General features: G+C 40.5%; 1 protein-coding gene across 3 annotated transcripts in view; it reads right to left on the reverse strand.

Moving 5' to 3' along the window:
• The window catches only part of MSRB3 (methionine sulfoxide reductase B3), an 88,782-nt gene that overhangs the window by 20,318 nt on the left and 49,968 nt on the right, over positions 1-18,496 (reverse strand). The window contains exons 5-6 of one of the 3 annotated variants that reach the window (XM_027657081.1): positions 13,310-13,407; positions 6,001-8,388 (exon numbers count right to left, since the gene is read on the reverse strand). The exons of the other annotated variants lie outside the window; for them this stretch is intronic. Of the exons in view, the coding sequence (XP_027512882.1) occupies positions 8,224-8,388; positions 13,310-13,407 (263 nt within the window). The 3' untranslated portion in view covers positions 6,001-8,223. Of the gene's footprint in view, positions 1-6,000; positions 8,389-13,309; positions 13,408-18,496 lie in introns of those variants that run through there. 3 annotated transcript variants of the gene reach the window in all.

Raw genomic sequence — 18,496 nt, forward strand, 5'->3', positions numbered from 1 at the left:
AAACAGTAATCCATTCACAGTGCACTTCTGAAACCAATCCTATTTTATTCATCTCTCTTAAATGGTCAAAACTGTGAAACTGGATGCCATAGGCTCTATACTCCTAACACCTAATAGAGATTCTTTTAAAGGATGTTTTGAAGACATTTGAAATAGGAAGCTCTGTGCCCTATTCTCACTGCTGTTGTGAAACTCTAGATGAGTCCACACAGATGTGGATTTTTATTGCAGTTTAACATTTCTAAACACCACACTGCTTAAGAATTGGCTGAATCATCCAAAATTGACTTTTCCTTTTGCCCTCTAACTTGACCTACAGAATGTATCTACTAATTAAATGTCAACAGAAAACAAATGTCTTCACAGAAGTAAAGTAGTTATCTATAGCAATTTTGGTTTGTGGTGTAAAAGCTGGGACGAAAAAATCATCCACATACAGAAAGTCACATACATTTTTAAACAGTATATATAAACTCATGCATGGCCACTCAGAGAGGGACAGAAATGCATGGAGACACATGGTTTCTCCAGAGAGGATTCAACAAGGTCTAGGAGACCATGCCTTTTCAGCCAAGCTGTCCACACGCATGAGAAATCCTGTACTCTTAGGAAAAGTGGGCTTGGCTAGTTAGCAAGGAGAAGAAAATCTGTGTCTCAGCTGATCGAGTAATTCAGAAGGGAATGAACTGCAATTCAGAAGGAAAGCAAAACTGTGTCTAAATGTGTCTCTATTTGTACTAATAGTAGGAACCTATCACATTGGGGCTTTTTTTGTCACTCAAAATCAACTTCTCAAAGAATAATTTATTCTCTTTTTCCACTAAAGACCTAGAAGAAAATCTGACTTTTAGAAATCTACATCACCTGAATAGTTGACTCAACTGAATGATGAAATAAAACATCCAAAGGGAAGAGGAAAACCTACTATCTCACTTGGCATCTGGGTGTAGGAAAAGTGCTGCTCCACTATGACTAAAACGCTTTTAGATGTAACCCACTATTGAGCACTGCCTCAGCCTTTCAAGAAATCACCCTCCACTGTAAACACTGACTGCAGACAGTGCAAAATATTTATTCCTCTCATCTGAGGATCTTCTGCATGCTTTGAGGTATCTGAGTTCATAAGTGAGAATACCAAATATTATTGCTGCTGCATGTACATCAGTCAGCTCTTCAACGCTCTCCTTCTGTGTCATGGTGTCCATAAGGACAAGTGAAGCTGCCCTTTGGCCAGGCTGATGTTTGGTTTAAAACACCAGATTTGGGTGTTGCTAAAAGCACCTCCCACTACGGATGTCCTTGTTTTCCAAAGTAAACAGTCTCTGGCGTCTTGTGACCTGAACAGCTCACAGTGTCTGACCTTGAAAAACAAAAAAATATTTTATTTGAAAAGAAAAATCCACAGTCTAAATTATTTGAGGCACTGCTTTCATTCCTGAGCAGGATGCTGTGGCAGGAGCTGCTTATACGCCACAGACATACATAGGAACGTATTTGCCCTCTAATGATATATTAGGCAATGGTTTTGAGTTGGCAGGCTACTAAAAGCCCTAGCCAAACAAAGATAAAATTGTAATTTATCAACAGAGAATACTGAATTCATGGTCACTGGTGACTGCTGGGACTGATGGTAGCCTACAAAGCTGAAGTTGATAATATAAAGGCAACAAATTCCAGATACTGTTTAGACTTTTCTCAGCTTTGGGGAAAAAACCCAACAACCTGTTTGATTTTTTTCCCTAGAAATTGTTCAAACTAGGAACAAGAAAAATTATCACCTTTCTCAAAATCCTCTACAACAGGGCTTATTCAGCACAGGTGTATGAAAATACTGTGATTGCAACTACCTTCTGCAGCATGTAAAGGAAGGTATGAGTAGAGATGCATGCAGAGAGGCAGCTGGGGTACTAGCTCACTGATGAGTCAGCAGTGCTGAGCTTTAGCTGGTACAGACCTCTCTTTTGAGAATTTGGTCCGTGGTCTTTAGGACTTACATTCTCTGTACTAGTTATTTGGAGGAGTAGGATTTTCCAAAAGCATCCTGTTCCTATCAAAGATTTTGAGGATTCTTGAAAATATTTTATCTCAAGTATGTTGAGGAATCTTTCTCCGTAGTCCTTTCCATCCCTTCAGATTTATAGGACCTTTTTTCCTAAAGTCAATGGCGTTAGACAAATATCAGAATGAGGTTAAGAATTAGGACCTATTTTTACAGGGTTTCACAAGACTCTGTTATTTTAATTGTCCTGACTTAAATGTGATCTTACAATGCCATGATGAATATCCATGCAGTTTAAAGTGAAAGAGGGGCAAACAGTATGGGGCAAAATACAAACTCTTTTTTCCCCTTCCCCACCCTCCAACTACCCTTCCATCTCCTGACTACTCTCTAGATGGAAACCAACTGTTCTTACAGCAAGGAATTCAATCTCCTCACCAGTTGCAGCATCACTGAGGGATACTGCCACAGTGATTTCTGTGAACTGGTACCAACACTAATTTCACAAAAACCCAGTGAACAGCTAACAAATCACTAGGGATGCTGGCTGTTACAGACCCAGGGCAAATGTGAAGTGGTGCTCTGGAGGTGAAAGGATCTCTACACCATTACAGACCTTCAAAGTTTCCCAGTCCCAGGAGTGTACTTTCATGAGAAGAAAAAAGTGTTTCAGATCATGCCAGATATTTTCTGCACTACCCAGCAGTTATACCTGAGGATGTTCTCCAGATGTTCATGTTTGTATGAAACGTACAACAATGAAGTTGTAAACCAGAGGAGATAATAACCAAAATGTAAGAACAAGGGCTTTAGGATGGCCTGGAAAAACATGAACATTAACTAGTCCACACACAAAATCAACTTGTTCACTTTAACAGGCTAACAAAGATGTATTTTTTTTGCTTTTCCAAATAACTACTACTTTTCCCAGCAAGTGGACACACACAACTTGTCATGGTTCTTATATTGCCAGTAGGTGATTGCTTGTATTTTGGGGAACATATATTCCTTCCACTTTGGCATACAAGAAGTGAGAAGCACAAGGTCTAAGACAAGATGAAGCCACAGTCCAAATAGCTTTTATTCTACAGTGAAAACAATAATATACCATTGTCTGGAATGCCATCTACTGAAAAACAAACCAGAAGCAAATCCTTGCAATAACTGAAAATGGAGGGGATGGAAATGGATCTGTTGCAATAGGGCAGTAAAATTCCTGGCTAAAAGAAGTTAGGACACAGTCATCATCTACACTAAAACTACACAGAGAAGTAACTGAGAATGCATTGGCTAAGACATCTGCAGAGTGAAATGTCTTCGATGTTTGCAAGCTGTCTAACAAGAGGTGAGTAAAACAGGAGTTTAAAACTGGAAGCCTCTTTTCTTTTCTGGAACCGTTTCTCTTTTCTGCTGGCCTATATTGGCTAAACTAAAGGTCTAAGAAGACTGGCTACAAGTCCTAGATGGTCCTGAGGAAGGCTTCTGAGTGCACTTTTCCTTCTTGATTTGGGCTGCTCAGGTGCATCCCCATCCCAAAAACATGTGGACATAAGTGAGACCATTTTGCTTAGTGCACTTACTACTACACTGGTAAGCTGTGTAAAAGGATTTCAGAGCATCATAGGCCTACACTGCTTGGAGTTTGGCTATTCCAGTGATTTCATCGGGGCACCCTTGGATGTATTATCTCGCCTTTTTTTTTTTGTAAGTGACTGTAAAAGCAATGCAGTTGTTGGCTGCTGTCATGGCTTTGATCTGAAAAGCCTAGTCAGGCCCTGTGACGTACAACTTCTCTTTAAAATGAAGCAGGAGCAAGGCAGACTGGAATGCAGGTCTTCACATATGGAGGATTAAACATTTTTGCAGGTTTATTGTGGGACCTGTACGTGGCCTCATTTTAATAGTCAATAAAACAAGAACTATTAGTTCAGTTTGCCAATGAACTAAGCAATGTTTTTTCTCACTCTACTGAACTTGGAAGCTGACAAATTTGCTTCTGGTGCCACTGAATACTCTGCCATTTGTTCTTTAAACAAGTGGATATAGAGCACACTGATTGTAATGGAGAAAGTGGTGACATCTGTTTTGTTTTCCTCCTCAAATTCCTTCAAGGAGAGGAAGAGAGGGGGAATGATTTTGAAACCTGAGTTAGGACAAGAAAAGTAGTCCGCATCATGTATTTCACATCCCCTCACAGATCATGGGTGAAGGACAAGAGGATTGCTGGCCATAGAATGACATTTAACTGCAGACATTTTTTAACATACTGAACAATAAGAAAAAATGAATATACACCAAAAATTCTGTTAGAGAAGGTCTAGCCTCATGGCTTAAAAAATTCAGTTGGGTAAATGGACTGGAAAACAAAACTAAGTGAATAAAGACTGAGACGATTCAGTACAATTGAGTACCAACATCCACATCCACACTTGGATGTCTGTGACAATGCATTCTTTGCAGTCACCCAAACAGAAATGCTGACTAATGATTCTGTCTTATTCATATGCTGTAGTCACTGCAGTAAGGCCTCAGTTTTAACCACTTCATATACACACACTGAAGTTTTTTTAGTGTACGAGACCTAATAGAGAACTTGTGAAGAAGGCTTACAATTAAGGTGCCTTTAATATATGGAAGTCATAAAGCTACAACAATAAGAGAATCTCAAAGCAGTTAGTTAATTGGCCTCATGTTGCTGATCTTGCCACCACTGCTTCTCCCACCCTGTGGCTGGGGCACCGTGGGGAACAGAGGAGCAGAGAGAGTGTCTCTTAATAGAAATTGCCCTGGTTTTGAAGTGGTGGGGTGTACACATGTTGAGAATAACTGCATGCCATGGCCTGAAAAACACAGCCTGTCCTGAGCTGGACTGGAGCACAGAGCCATCCCCCATGTCTACTGCCAGGCCAGCACCACCAACAGGACTGCATGCCTCTGAAGACCTGCCTCAGCCCAGCACCTCTGGGTGCTGATGGACTGTCCAGGTTTTGCTGGGAGTACAGGGCAAAGCCCCCATGGAGCATCCTCTTTTTAGTAGGTGCAAGTTAGTACTTCATTTCAGAAATATCAAACTATTACAGTTCTGAGAGGGAACTACAGTGGAAGGGTGGGACACAGAAGGCCACAAGGGATTAATTTTTGGACTAAGACGGCTCATACTAAACTTGTAAAAAAAGTCTGTAGTGTGTCATCTGGACACTCAGCAATGTTTGAGAACAATTAGCAAGGGAATTAAGTTTGGTGTAACTCTCTGGTTCCCACAAACACAAACATGGAAGCTGGTTTAAAAACAGCCTGCAACCTCTGCCCCTCCCTCTTTTAAAATCCACTGCAGGGCTGATCCTTCTGCCTGTGCAGTATTCCAAACCTGCATCCTTGGAGATGAAACTTCAGCAGAAACCAACTTTCCAGCTAAATTTCTCCACTTCAGACTGAACCTGGGCACTGTAGGGCTTCTACAACATGCCTGCCCGCAACTCACCACATCCCACACTGCATCTCTCAGAAATGGTGAAAACTTCTGCTAAGTTAAAGTTGAACAAAGTGAAAGCAGTTCTCTAAGATATGCTGCAGCTAGGGGTGCAAAAATCTGACATAAAACCAGAAAAATAAGGAAGCAGAACAGAATTATTTATAAAGAAATTTATTTTATATTTGTGTACAACAAATATATGAAAACAAATTTCATTTGAAAAATGTATATTTGATTTCTTAAAAGTATTGAACCCTCCTAAGGAAAGGTTTCTGTTATTAAAAAGGTACAGTAGGCTAAAATTATACTTGAATAATATATGTGTGTGTACATATATATATATAAAAACATGTGCAATTTTATATATATATATAGTATATATAAATAACATGTGTGACTTACATGATTTTTAAGGTATGTTATTTAAACATCTGAGTAAAATAGAGATATCAGAAAATATAGTTTGCTATTTCTACACAGTTTGCATTCAGTTTTTATAAGCATCTAGACAGTGCAAAATTTAAACATACAGAAATATTCTCTTATTCTATACATGATGCTCAGTTCCCAAGTTTCCTCTGTCACGATCATCACCAGACTGAACCAAATTTGGACAGTTCAATACTAGCTCCTACTAGCACCTTCTAAGAGCAATAAAAGGAAATCTGTATTACCTTGTACTGTGCTGTGGTATAGTTTGTGCATGAGAACAATGCATTTCCTATACTAAATGATCTAACTCCCAGAGATCACATACACCTCACCATATTGACTCATTTCATTGCATTCCATATCCTGCAAAAATAAATCTCCTGTAGGACAGTATACATTACTGTGTTCTGAAGCTTAAGTAATATATTTCTTTAACATAAGGCAGGAATATACTGAAATTTGATAACACTTAAATCGAACAGCAATCCGGAATTAAACTACATTTGTGTACCACATTTTTATAGATGCTGTCTTTTTTATGTTTAGGTCAGAAAATGTGGTAGAGAAAAACTCCTTTTCTTTAAATAAAAGCAAGGAATAAAAGCAGTCCTCATAGAAGAAATCGCTAAAAAACAATGAGACTAGGAGAAACTCGACCGGCTTGAAACACCAAAGGTCAAACTGCACAACCTTTCCTGCAGCCAGTGAGCAATTCCTTGCATGACATCTGGGGAAATACTCATTTGAGTAGGTGCTCGCTACCGCAAAGCCAAGTGTTTCTGCTGTAAATATTTATCATCCTTATTTGCCTCTATTTTATGTTAAGGTACTGTATGGTTTTTTCATGTCTTTCCTATGCTGCTAAAAAAAAAAGGCAGCTCTGACCATTCCATATGCTTTCACAGTAGCTATATTTTAAATGAAGGATGTTTGCACTTTAGATAATATGTTTATTATCCCTGACATAAAAACCTCAATCCTGCTTCCATAAAAATCAGTGGTTGCTTTGTTCCTTCTGGAAATAAAATTGGATCCAAACATGTTAGTCACAAAGTTTGCTAATAAAAGTAAATACCATATTAAGTCTCTCAATGTTTAAAGGCAAAGTGGTGTTAGCAAATATTGTATAATATAGCTTAAAAAACAGTATTATGCACAATTTTAGACAAACTATTATTGACCAAAATCTAAAAGCAGATGAGAAAAATAAGTTATGGGACACCAAATTTTTCTACATGAAAATTTCTGGAGCTCTTACAGGCTTTTTTCAAATTCATTTCTTACACCAACCCCATCACTCATGTCCTACACCACAATTGCACAACTTAAAGGCTGGGGTCTTGTAGATAGTATGCATCCAGACCAGTTAATCTTTAAAACTGAATACTTCAGGAGGGTCTCCCTCTTTCTACTGCATTAATTTCTAAACTCCCTTCTAGCACTCTGTCATGTTTCTGAATCCTTGTAGAAACGGACACGATAAAGAGCCTACTGTCATCCCTCATCTACTTCACTTTGCAAGTTTATCTCTGCACTTGTCCATATAATTACCCCCTGCAGCTTTCAGCTTTAATTCAGATTTGCTTTACACTTGCTGAACAGGCCTCACAACAGAAAAAGCCTCATTAGTAGCCTGCAAAAGTGAGCCTTACTAGTTAAAACCTTGATTTAAATACCGAACAAAGGGGAAACAGATGGTGAGATAACGTTTACATCCTCTCAACCACACCCTTGAAATTTTGGCAGTAAATTAGCCAAAGGATGGTTTTAACATCTCATTCACCCCTCTCAGTTAGGAAGGAACAGTCATAACCACAAGTTTTTGCAGGGTGTGGCTGATGCTGGGAGATGGCTGAATACATATGACCAAAGGCTGCATGCCTCACAAGTCAGAACAAAGCAGAGATGCACTAGGAATTCAGGATTTTCTTATATCCAGAAGTTTCCTTTAGACTGGACATAAACATAAGTCCCATCTCCCACACAAAAAGGAATAGTGCTCAAACCTAGAGTAACATAGCATTAAGAAGAAACTAATTAACTAATAATGTCAAAGCCTCTCAATTTAAAGGTTCCCCAAAGAAATCTCAAAGAAAATAAAGGAAAAGAAAACCTGTGGACTCAGCAAACACATTTTTCAATCCAATTATATAGTAAATGCACAGGCAGGCAAGGCCTCAGTTCTGAAAAAAGTGAGGAAGAAGAAGGATGGTGCAAAATGCTTTCATATATTTGAACATTCTTAGGATATAAGAGAGCAGGCAACTTAAAAAACATTCCTTGTGGGATCAGCGCAGTTTTCTGCAGACTTTGCTTCTTCCTACAGCTCAGCTTTGCCTGTTTGGGCAGGACTGGCATTACCGCTGCCTTCTCCAACGTTGCTCTTGTCTGCTGGCGTGAAAGATAATGAAGCAGAGTTTGTGCAGTACCGTTTGCCAGTTGGGCGAGGTCCATCATCAAAAATATGCCCCAGGTGAGCACCACACTGAAACAAAATACAATAGAGTATCACTGTGTTTCTGTGCAGCTCGACAGCATCACTGTGGTATTAAGTAATGACTAACAGGAAGCACATTGGTGCCTGCATCGCCCTTTCAGGTGGGATTTACAACCTACATTTATTTGTAAGAGTGATCCAGGAAGATGATCTTCTGAGGTACCACAGGCACCCAAGACTCTAAGTCCAAATTTCCTGGGCGTTTCCTGTCATGCTGCTGAATATGCTTGGTTGGACCACTATCTCAGAGGAGCCGCCTGTCTCTGGAATGACCTCATGGCAGGAGCTCAGTTAAAAAAAGGGTGGTGAGGGCAGCAATGCCCACGTTTCACTTACTGCTGTTAAGGATATCTGTGGAAGAAAGGGACAGCCTCAGCTCTGGGCTCTCCTCAGCCTGCAGCGATCTGCTACACCCCAGGTGAAAAAAAAAACATTAAAACATCGGTGATCCTTGCGAGGACCTAAACCAGTGAAGATATTCTTCGGAATGTACCCTCCCAGTCTTTTTCTTATTTTCCTTTCTACAGCCAGGCATCTTCTGAGCATCAGGGTTCTTCTTGGGGCTCCAATGCTCTTTGCCCCCAGAGGGGATGGAGCTCATCCTATTCATCTCTAATAATTTCTGTAGTATATAGGAGATAGGGACAGGTGACTGAAAAAGACCTGTAGTAAAGATATGTACAATATTTCTAAACGAATAATCTTTAGTTGGGAGTAATTATAAATGATGATGAACTTTGCTTTTTGTAAGAAATATGAAACTACCTTTGGTCTGTACGAATAAGACCCAGACACTTGCAGTGGTAACCAGGGTGAACATTACTGGTCCTGTCTGTAAGAAAGGTAACAGTCCTTTACAGAAGAGTACAATATTTTGAAGAAGCTAATCCCACTGAAGCTTACTCAAAAATTAAGATTACTATCACTGCACATTATGGCTGACAACTTAAATGGGTAATTAGAACTTCTTGTAATTAGTTGCCTAAATTCCACAAGTTCATTTTTACAGCCTGCCACAGGAAATAAAATAATAAAACCTTGCACTGGAGAAATATTTATCTTGAACAGGAAAGTCATGCTGTTTTACCAAAGAGCCTCGGCCTTGCAAGTCAATAGCTGATCTCAGTGAGAGCTGGAATGATGTAATTGAGATCACAGAGCTGCTCGTGGGCTCGCAGTCAGACTGCAAAAATTAAAGACTGCAAATTATTCTAAACATTTAATTAATTCATAGTACTCCAAATACATAGAGGCAATAGTGATTATTCCAAACTGTGAATGAATTAGCGACAGCAAATCTCTACCCTGCAGTTAATGTGTTGCTAATGTTCTCCTGCTGTTACAGCCTTTCATTTAACAAAGCAGCAGGAAGGGTGTCTGTAGAAGCAGGTAAAGTCTTGCCTTCAGGTTAAACCTTCTCAACAGACTGAAAGGCTGGGGAAGGCTCTCACACTAGCAGGACAGAAACTCTTCTTGTTTAATGACAGATGAAACAATACTCTTCACTGCCTCCAGGAGCAGGACAGGTAAGCATATGAAGCTTCAGTTCTCCCACCTGTTGGTCTCACTCTTACAAACACATGGCAGTCCTGCAAGGACCCCAATAACAACTGAGGGCTTCTAGCCCATGGTATCAGCAGGATGTGTTCCCAGAGGCAATATAAATGGCATGGATGACTGGGTTAAGCAGCAGCTGCTCAGCTTTGTAAGGAAGGAAGATAAAACATGGCAAATAAGGCAAAGGCAAAGGAAAGTTGAATGGGACCTAGAGAAACAAAGCTTCAAGTCTTGTTTCTGAAAGACTGCTGTCTTGTTACCATTTCCTCCATTCTTCACTGTTTTTTTTTTTTTTTTCATTTTCCTTTATATTGAAGGCCTTTTCTAGGCAGTTTGGGATGAAAATTTGAGCTTTTTCTCAGAGTAGGGTATCTAACAATGAGGCATTTCACCTGACTATAAAGCTTTTCCATACCTTGGGAAAAAAATAAAAAAAATTAAGTGTCCCAGAGAGAGTACTTTTCTAAATGCTCAGCATCCTAATTAAATCATCTCATTTCAACTAAGAATGCTTCAAAACCTCCTGGCTGGAAGCGTTAAACAGATCTTTTCCATATTAACATTTAACAAAAGATAAATCACTCCCTCTCTACTGAACAGAAACAGAACAAGAGAAACCGTAGAGAGAAATGGTCTGTAGGAGTAATATACTCACATACAGACTATAAAGACAATCTGTCAAAAAGGTTTTCCTCACAAAACCTGAGAAGTTGTGTGAGAGTCCGAGGTAGTCTCATCACACCTTCTTGTGATGGCAGAATCACACCAGGATTGGATTACTGCAAAATTTGTAACCTTTTGAGATTACCCCTAACCAAGAATTTATGTGGCAATTCTCTGTGTAGAGGATTCTATAACTCATCTGCTGTAAACAGAAATGTAATTCAATCCTTTGTATCACAGTATAAGAAACCTGGCCCTCAGCTGAGAGTACAAAGGATGAATTGACTTTACTGTCCTCGTCACACATAATAGGTGCTGACCATTTTTCTAGGACATATATACATGCCTGGAAAGCCTCTGAAAAAGAAACAATCGTCTGTTGCAGCCTTGCACATAAACATATTGGCCAGAATGCACTTGGACAGGGAAGTAAGTTAAAGCATTCAAAATATGTGCTTGGGAGCAGAAAAGGGGAGTCACTGCTGTCAGTATGCTTGGATGTCCCAAGCCTCCTGGTTCTAATATGCTGCTGGGAGGCATGGAAAGCAGCCTGCAGTCAGCTGCTGTAGCAAAGTCAAAGCTACTGGTGTGCAAACAGTACTTCTGTGACTATGGAATTTTACTGATTTGTACAGGTAGAAAGAGTAGCTAGGGAGACCACAGGGGAACGGACTCTTGAACAGGAAGGAGATAAAAAAGAGAGATGCAACCAGTTTTACAGTATTCCTCAAATGCCTTTGTATTAACTTCTATCTGTCACTACTCATTGACTTTTAATACACTCAGGGTGATGTGTTTCCAAAAAACTCTGAAAGTTATTTCTAGGATAATCCCATGGATGTATTTGATTAATATTACAGTGATTTTTCACCCAGTGTTTGCTTTCTATAATGGAGAACATTAAAAGAGATTTCTTTTTTTATTCTCTCAGATAAGTGGAAGGACTTTTAAAGAAAAATCAACTACTTTTTCATCATTAATATCATTTGCAGTGTGGGAGAAGGTATTTCTCTTCACTTCTACCAAGGCCTGCCATATCAATTCCACTGCTTTTCAGGTTGCAGTAAAACCGCATGTTTTTTGCAGCTGCATGTGTGATTCACACTCCTGGTGCTCTAAGGAGGGGAGGAAATGGTTTTGCTATAGATACACAATGTGGCAGATTTAACTGTGCTGAGCACTGGCTGCAAAGATGTTCATCACTCCCCAAGCTATTTTTCTGTGTGACTTGATCATCTGTGGGGTTACTGCCCTGGGAAGTTGGAATAGCTGGTAGGAAGTTGCTATTGGATTATATAGCAACCGTGGTCATATTTTTTCCTTCAAATTCAGGTTTTGGGTTTGGTTTTGCTTTGATTTTATGGTGTCTGCAGGTGACTGCTGCTAATACTGCTGGTCTCGGGTTCTGCTAACACTGTTTTGTTTGGCAACAGGTAAATGACATTCCCAGATTCCTTGGCCTGACCACAGGCTGCCTTGGGCTTCTCCAGGAGCTCTGGCCATCTCTTGAAGTGTGTCAACAGATACAGGCTCAGAAGTTGGCAGTAAGCTGATTTTAGCACTATTCAGGCCTACTAAGCAGAGTTAAAGAGACTGGATTGCATTTTTGGTTATGCCAGTAACCACTGGTGAAGCATGAGCTTCCCAATCTGCCATCCCATCGCTACCTTGCTAGGGAATTTAGGGAAATGGATGTTCCCATAAAGTGTTGGATGGATCTTCTAAAGCATATAATCAATGTAGAAATGACAGAATTATGTAGTACACATGACACAGTAGCAGACACATTAATTTGACGAACATATTGGGCCAAATGCTCTACGCAGACTGAAGGTAATGGATACGCTTGAGAAGTTTCTTAACTCACTCTGAGCGTTATACATGAGGACTGACTGACTAGTAAGGATGCATATTGTCAGGCATGAAATCAGTAACCCCCTCAACAATTCTGTCTGGAAGGAGAACAGCAAATTATTACTGCCCAAATGAAGCTGCTGCTTCTCTCAGGAGGAGTTTGAGCATGTGGAGCTAGAGGACTGCAAGTTGCTGGGTACATCTGCTGGACACCAATGCAGCAGCTTCTCCCTTTGCTAGGTAATGACTATGCCATTCCCTTCATAGAAAGGAGGGCAGTACAAAGGATTAGAGAATGTAGAACAAGACAGATAACGGAAAATTTGGGCATCTTTTGAAGAACTACTGACTTCATTATTCTGGCAGATGGGATTGTTTGAAGTAGCCATTAGGACTGCGCTGGGAATGAGTGTTGGGAATGAGTTAGCACGGCTGCACAGTAATGTAGAGTGATGGAATCAGCACACAGACGGTCGCTCCATTGCTTTCAACTTCTCTCAACTACTCACATGTGGAGTCAGGCTTAGGCTCAGGCTCAGAAGCTCCTTTGTAGGGACCCTCTTCAGGAAGACTATTTTTGTAAACTCAGCACTGAGTCCAACCATTTACATCTGCTCTGCTAAATCTCACAAGACAACAATGTGCATTCCAATGAGCCCTTTGTGCCTTCAGCTCGCTCCACTCAGCTGTTATACCTACAACCCATTGTGTCCTCTCACAATGGTTACTATTTAATAGCACTGAAAGGTTTGCAAATCTCAAGGAAACTACAGCACGCTGTAATGGTTTTTGCAGCCTTTGCCATCAGAACGGTCTGTGCGTGCTATAAACTAACCTGACTGCAGGATATTTCAATCCGATGCATCCCATAGGAGAAATCATCGTTGAAAGTAATTGCATCGGGACTGATCACATCATAAAAGGAAGGCCAACCTGGAAAAGAGGAACAAGATAGGTAGGAAAAGAGGGTGTCTTTGTGGCAGATAGCATTGTAAAAAGCAGGATAGAATCACACTTTGAAAAATGTTTATCTCACTCCAGAGCCTGGAAATAAATGAAATGGAGATTTTTTATCCTAAATCAGTTAGGTACTTTGGAAAAACACCTTACTCCCTAAATACAAAGTTGTTTACAGGAAAGGACTAAGCTGCCACTAGCTGCCCATCTTCCATCTCCACAGGGATTCCTGCACTCCACCGAAAGCAGTGGTAGCAGTTTAGCTCGGGAACAAAGGTGATTGCTCAGGTAAGCCAGATTCGGCCTCAACATCAGTTTAAAAAAAGCACAAATTCCACCCTGAAGATAAACAGTAAGATCTTACAAAACACAAGTGCTTTTGCTTTTGCAGTCTAAAGGTACTTTTTTAAAAGATTTGGGGATTGCAATTTAGAGCCCCAAAACCTGCCTTAATCTTTGCCTTCACCAAGGCAAACCCAGAAAGATGTGCTCAGACACTGACACATCACACATTAGAGGCAGTGAGATGACTACTATTGTGTCTCATTTCAAAACAGTAATGAGTGCTTCAGATCAGACGTGGACAAGTGGAACCATAACTACGCCTATATTAGACACTAGTGGGTGGTCTGCATGTGGCCTACATCCAGGATAAAACAATTGCACTCACTAATGCGCATGTTCAACGCAGCTGCTACCTGAGCACTGAGCTGCATGACCTGACTCCAGATGATGATGAGGTATATACCTGACCTACCAGTAATGGCCACTTACTTAAATAATGACCTTCCATGCCCTAACTATTCCATGTAAAGTCTCCCCCTCTCCACAGCACAGGTAAAAACCAACCCATTACACAGCTGTAACTTTTCAGCCACCTCTCAAAAACCATCATAATGCTCCGTTTCCTGAAGCAGGGTTCTCATATAAGAACCTGAACAGGCTTTAAGATGTCGATGTCTACCAGTGCCCATCTGAAATCTCACCAGCTACCTGTTCTTCGCATTCAGTCTCTTGCCAAATACAATATGCACAGGCAGCTCTTGTTCTCTCTACACGTTACACATATGCCTAAGAATACAGAACTTGTTTTTTCTTCTAATATCTGTTAAGCATTTGCTACTAGTGATTTCATAAAATGACTTGCAATAAGCTATTAAGAAACATAGCAGAAGCTGCAAATCACTGCATGCAGATGAATACAGGATATATACAGCTTCCCATACGAAAAGTGAGTAAAATTTCCTATACAGTAAAAAGGAGATGTGGAAGCTATCAAGTTTTCCGAATGTGTGCACAGAAAACGTGTAAATTGGAAAAAAAATCTGTATGTCTGCAGTTGTATCTTAAATTATTAAGTATGGAAGAACATTTACTAGGACATAAGCATAACAAATGTAATTTTTTTAATAAATAAATGCTCAGAAATGTATTTCTTTTCCTCTTGGGAACACACACACAGTGGCATTCCTAAGCTACCTGAAGACATTACAATCCCCAAGTCTTGTGCTTCCAAGGTGCCTACTACCATTACAAGTGTTTCCACTCCAGAACTCATTGGAGAAATAAGTAGTCATCCCCCCTCCAAGTATTAAAAATGGAAGGATTACACACAGTACACTGACTGAGGAGCAAGAACCCTGAACAAGGAAAATATCCTACAGGACAGGAACTCAAAACAACACAGTAATGACAACCACAAAAAAACCCAATTTATAAATTCTTCCCCTCATGCAAAATATTGCTGCCAAACAACTACCTTCACAAACAGAAAAAAAGTAAACATATGACAAGTTTTGTAAAAGGGGTTATCCCGTTGACAGAAAAATTGATGTCTCCTAATTGGTGGCTCCTTTCCAACGCCATTCATCATCTTCTTAGCTGAGTCACTGCCTAACAAAAATCGAGGCCTCACATAGAGCCTGTCAGAATATTTTTAATGAAGCCTTTTTAGTTTTCTTAATTTAATAATTTTGCAAAACAGACATACCAGTTTACCCTTCTGTGATGGCAGAGAAGTTCCAAAGAGGGAGCTGCTTGGAGCAACCAGCTATCTGATCATGGGAAAGCCTTCGGAGGAGGCACATTTCAGGGCTGCAGAAATTCTCAAAGACAACCCTGCCTCCTCCATAACAGCAATAAGGGGGAAGCTTCAAAGACTGCTACAAAGAGATTGAAGCAATCTGTGTCTTGCCGAGAAAGTCATCTTGTGAGAGGGGTTTGGAGGAGACGTGTTTATGTCAACTTTGACATTAAGAAAGCCCATCCATTCTTCTTTCTCCAGATTTCTCCTTTTGCTCTTCTCATTCACCACAGAAAAATTATTTACTTTAGATGCACTCCATGCACTTTTAAAAACTGAAGTCATCTGAAACCCATATAAACAGGCAAGCTTCTCCTAAAGGAGTCTTTGTACCCAACTGGAGTGACTTCAGATTAGGCTGTCAGTTCATGCTACATGTGACACACGCTCCATAGGCTCCACCACTGCAACATATGGTCCCCAAGAGAGGGAATAGGAAACAGACTGTGCCTCCACAGTCTGGAATTTTAACTCTCCGTCAAGTCATCTCTTCTTGAGCAACATGGCAATCCAGGTATGAGCATTCCTAGGACAAACTCCATTGAAGTTGACAGAAAACTGAGCAAACCTTGGAATAGAAAAGGTCCTGAAGGGTGCAGTGAGACACACTATCAGTCTGTTGACCTCGAAAGGAAGACAAGTGAATTGCTCATTGAGTTGATGAGCCAAACTGACCAGGAAAATCAATCCCTCTTTGCTGTCTCATTTCCTCTCCTGTGCTAGAGCAGAAAACCCACCTGATAGTTTGCTAAGCCTTCTCTTGCCATTTTGTCTACTTCAAAAGCTGCCAGGAACAAGCTGTAGCAGTAGCAGTCTTCTTGCCTGCATATTAGCTAACTCCTACTGACATAGAAATCCAACCAGAACCTTGTGGACCCTTCATATGATCTCTGTCTTTACAAGTGGTAAATGACACAGCAGTGGCCTCCCTTCTCCTGCCACACTGGCTCCAGTCCCCCACTCCTGTCCTCTTGCACCTCTACCTCCTCCCAGCCGTAGGGCTGCAAAATGGTTGGCTCCCTCTACATTTTAGACTGTCCTTAGCTGTGCATTAAAGCTTCGGTCCATTTTGAAAGCTCTCTGGCTACTTGTAAAGCACATCCTCCTGAAGGGAATGGGGTGGTGGAGGGAGGGAAAGATGACCATCTTGGAGCTCCTCTGCTTCTGCTAAGTAGAGAGAAACAGTAGCCCCTAGCACTGCAGAGGCTGGGCGCTGGAGGAGACCCGTTGCAAACTGTGATTCTGAGAATCAACTCTCCCTGGGTGATGGCTTTCTGTCAGGTCTAGCTCACTGCATCTGATGGGCAGCAGGAACTGGGCTGCTGTCTTTTGAAGGATGGTAACACATACCAGCTAGGAAGAAACAGTCTCTGGAGGAAAGGGGCAAAGGGTAATTGCAAGAGACAAGATGAGGGTGGGGGAAGCTTCCCAGCTAAGTGAACAACTTCAAAGGACATTTGCACTTTTGTGTGTGTGAACAGCACTTAAGATTTGTGAATACATTTATCCCTGAAAGTAAAGTTTACTTTGAGGGACAGTATGACACAGTAATAGCCAGCAATTTTTAATGCATTCTAGACATCTAAAATGGGCTCATTCTTAGATTCACAACCACTTCACACCATACTGGCAATATAAACAGGCTTTAAAATAAGAGTCTCTTACGTTTGTGCTCGCTCTGACAACCCTTTGCATGGGAGTCAGGTTGCTATGTCCTAAGGGCCAGTTTCTATTAAGTTAATAAGCAAGCCACAGAGATGAATAATTTTTCAGATATATAGCAATTATACTTTCTTGGATCTAAAATACACTAAATAAAGCAATGAAACTTTCTTCTGTCAAGTTTACACATGAAAAACATGAAAAACATGTGTAAACTGACAGATCTTTTCCGCTCCATCCTGCATGAGTAACAGAAAGGATCTTACGCTGCTGGGTGTCACACATACTGAGTCATGTCCCATTCTTCCTCATTCTAGGACAAATATATTTAGAAAATATTAGGACAAATATTAGAATATTTTTTAAAAGCTGCACAACATTTCTAAAATTCACCCCCATACCCTCTCACCAAAACCAAATCTTTTGTTTTTCATAATGGTCCCTATTCTGGCAAAGAGGGGACAGTGGTTTATTCCTCTCCATCAAAGAATGCTTTCGTGCCTGGTACTGCCCTGGGCAGCAACACAGAAGAACAGGCAGGATGAGAAATGCTGGATTTGGTAACAAGTGCTGGATGCTCCTTTTGCCACCATGGGCAGAGGGTTTCAAATCATGCAAAAGAGGCATCTTCCTTGCCACTTTCAGACCTCCTATTCTAGGTACTTGATTGACTCAATATAACTAATGAGCTATCTATGGTGGACACTTACACAGGAAGCTGGCACAAGGTGGGGATAAGGACAACACAGGCTGTCAGCACACAGCAGTCCCAGACAGCTGACAAACCGAAGAGTTTGTCTCCTTCTCAAACTGAGATGCCAAAGTATTTGTAATGTCAAAGGAAGGCAGTGACAGCAAACGGTGTGCCCATAGTCCAGCCCATTTTGTGCATTCCTGGTAGAGATATTAAACTCTACAGGAGTAGACTGTTTCTTTCACATTAACCCAGGAAGCTCTAAAGCACCTTATCTCTTGGGCTATTCCAGGACTCTTTCTTGGGGCGATATTGACCTCACAGAAAAAAAAGAAAGACATTTTGTTCCCATAAGCTTTTGGAAAGCAGTCCAGCAGCTGATTGATTAATCAATTTTAGAAGCATCTCAAACCTCCTTCCAGTTTTGCAAGTTTGCATATACTTTGTTCTAGTTAGGTCTCCAACTTCCTAATAAATGGATGCAAGCATTTAGATATCTAATCGTTAAAATATAAGTCTATAATTATTTGCAGAAGTGAAACGGCAGGCTACTTCTGAAAATCAACCCTGCTAGGCTATTTTTTCCCCTCTCCTGATCTAATATGCCTTTTGACAGTTTTTTGAAC

Source organism: Corapipo altera, unplaced genomic scaffold (assembly GCF_003945725.1).
Source record: "Corapipo altera isolate COAL_440 unplaced genomic scaffold, ASM394572v1 1, whole genome shotgun sequence".
Taxonomy (NCBI): Eukaryota; Metazoa; Chordata; class Aves; order Passeriformes; family Pipridae; genus Corapipo; species Corapipo altera.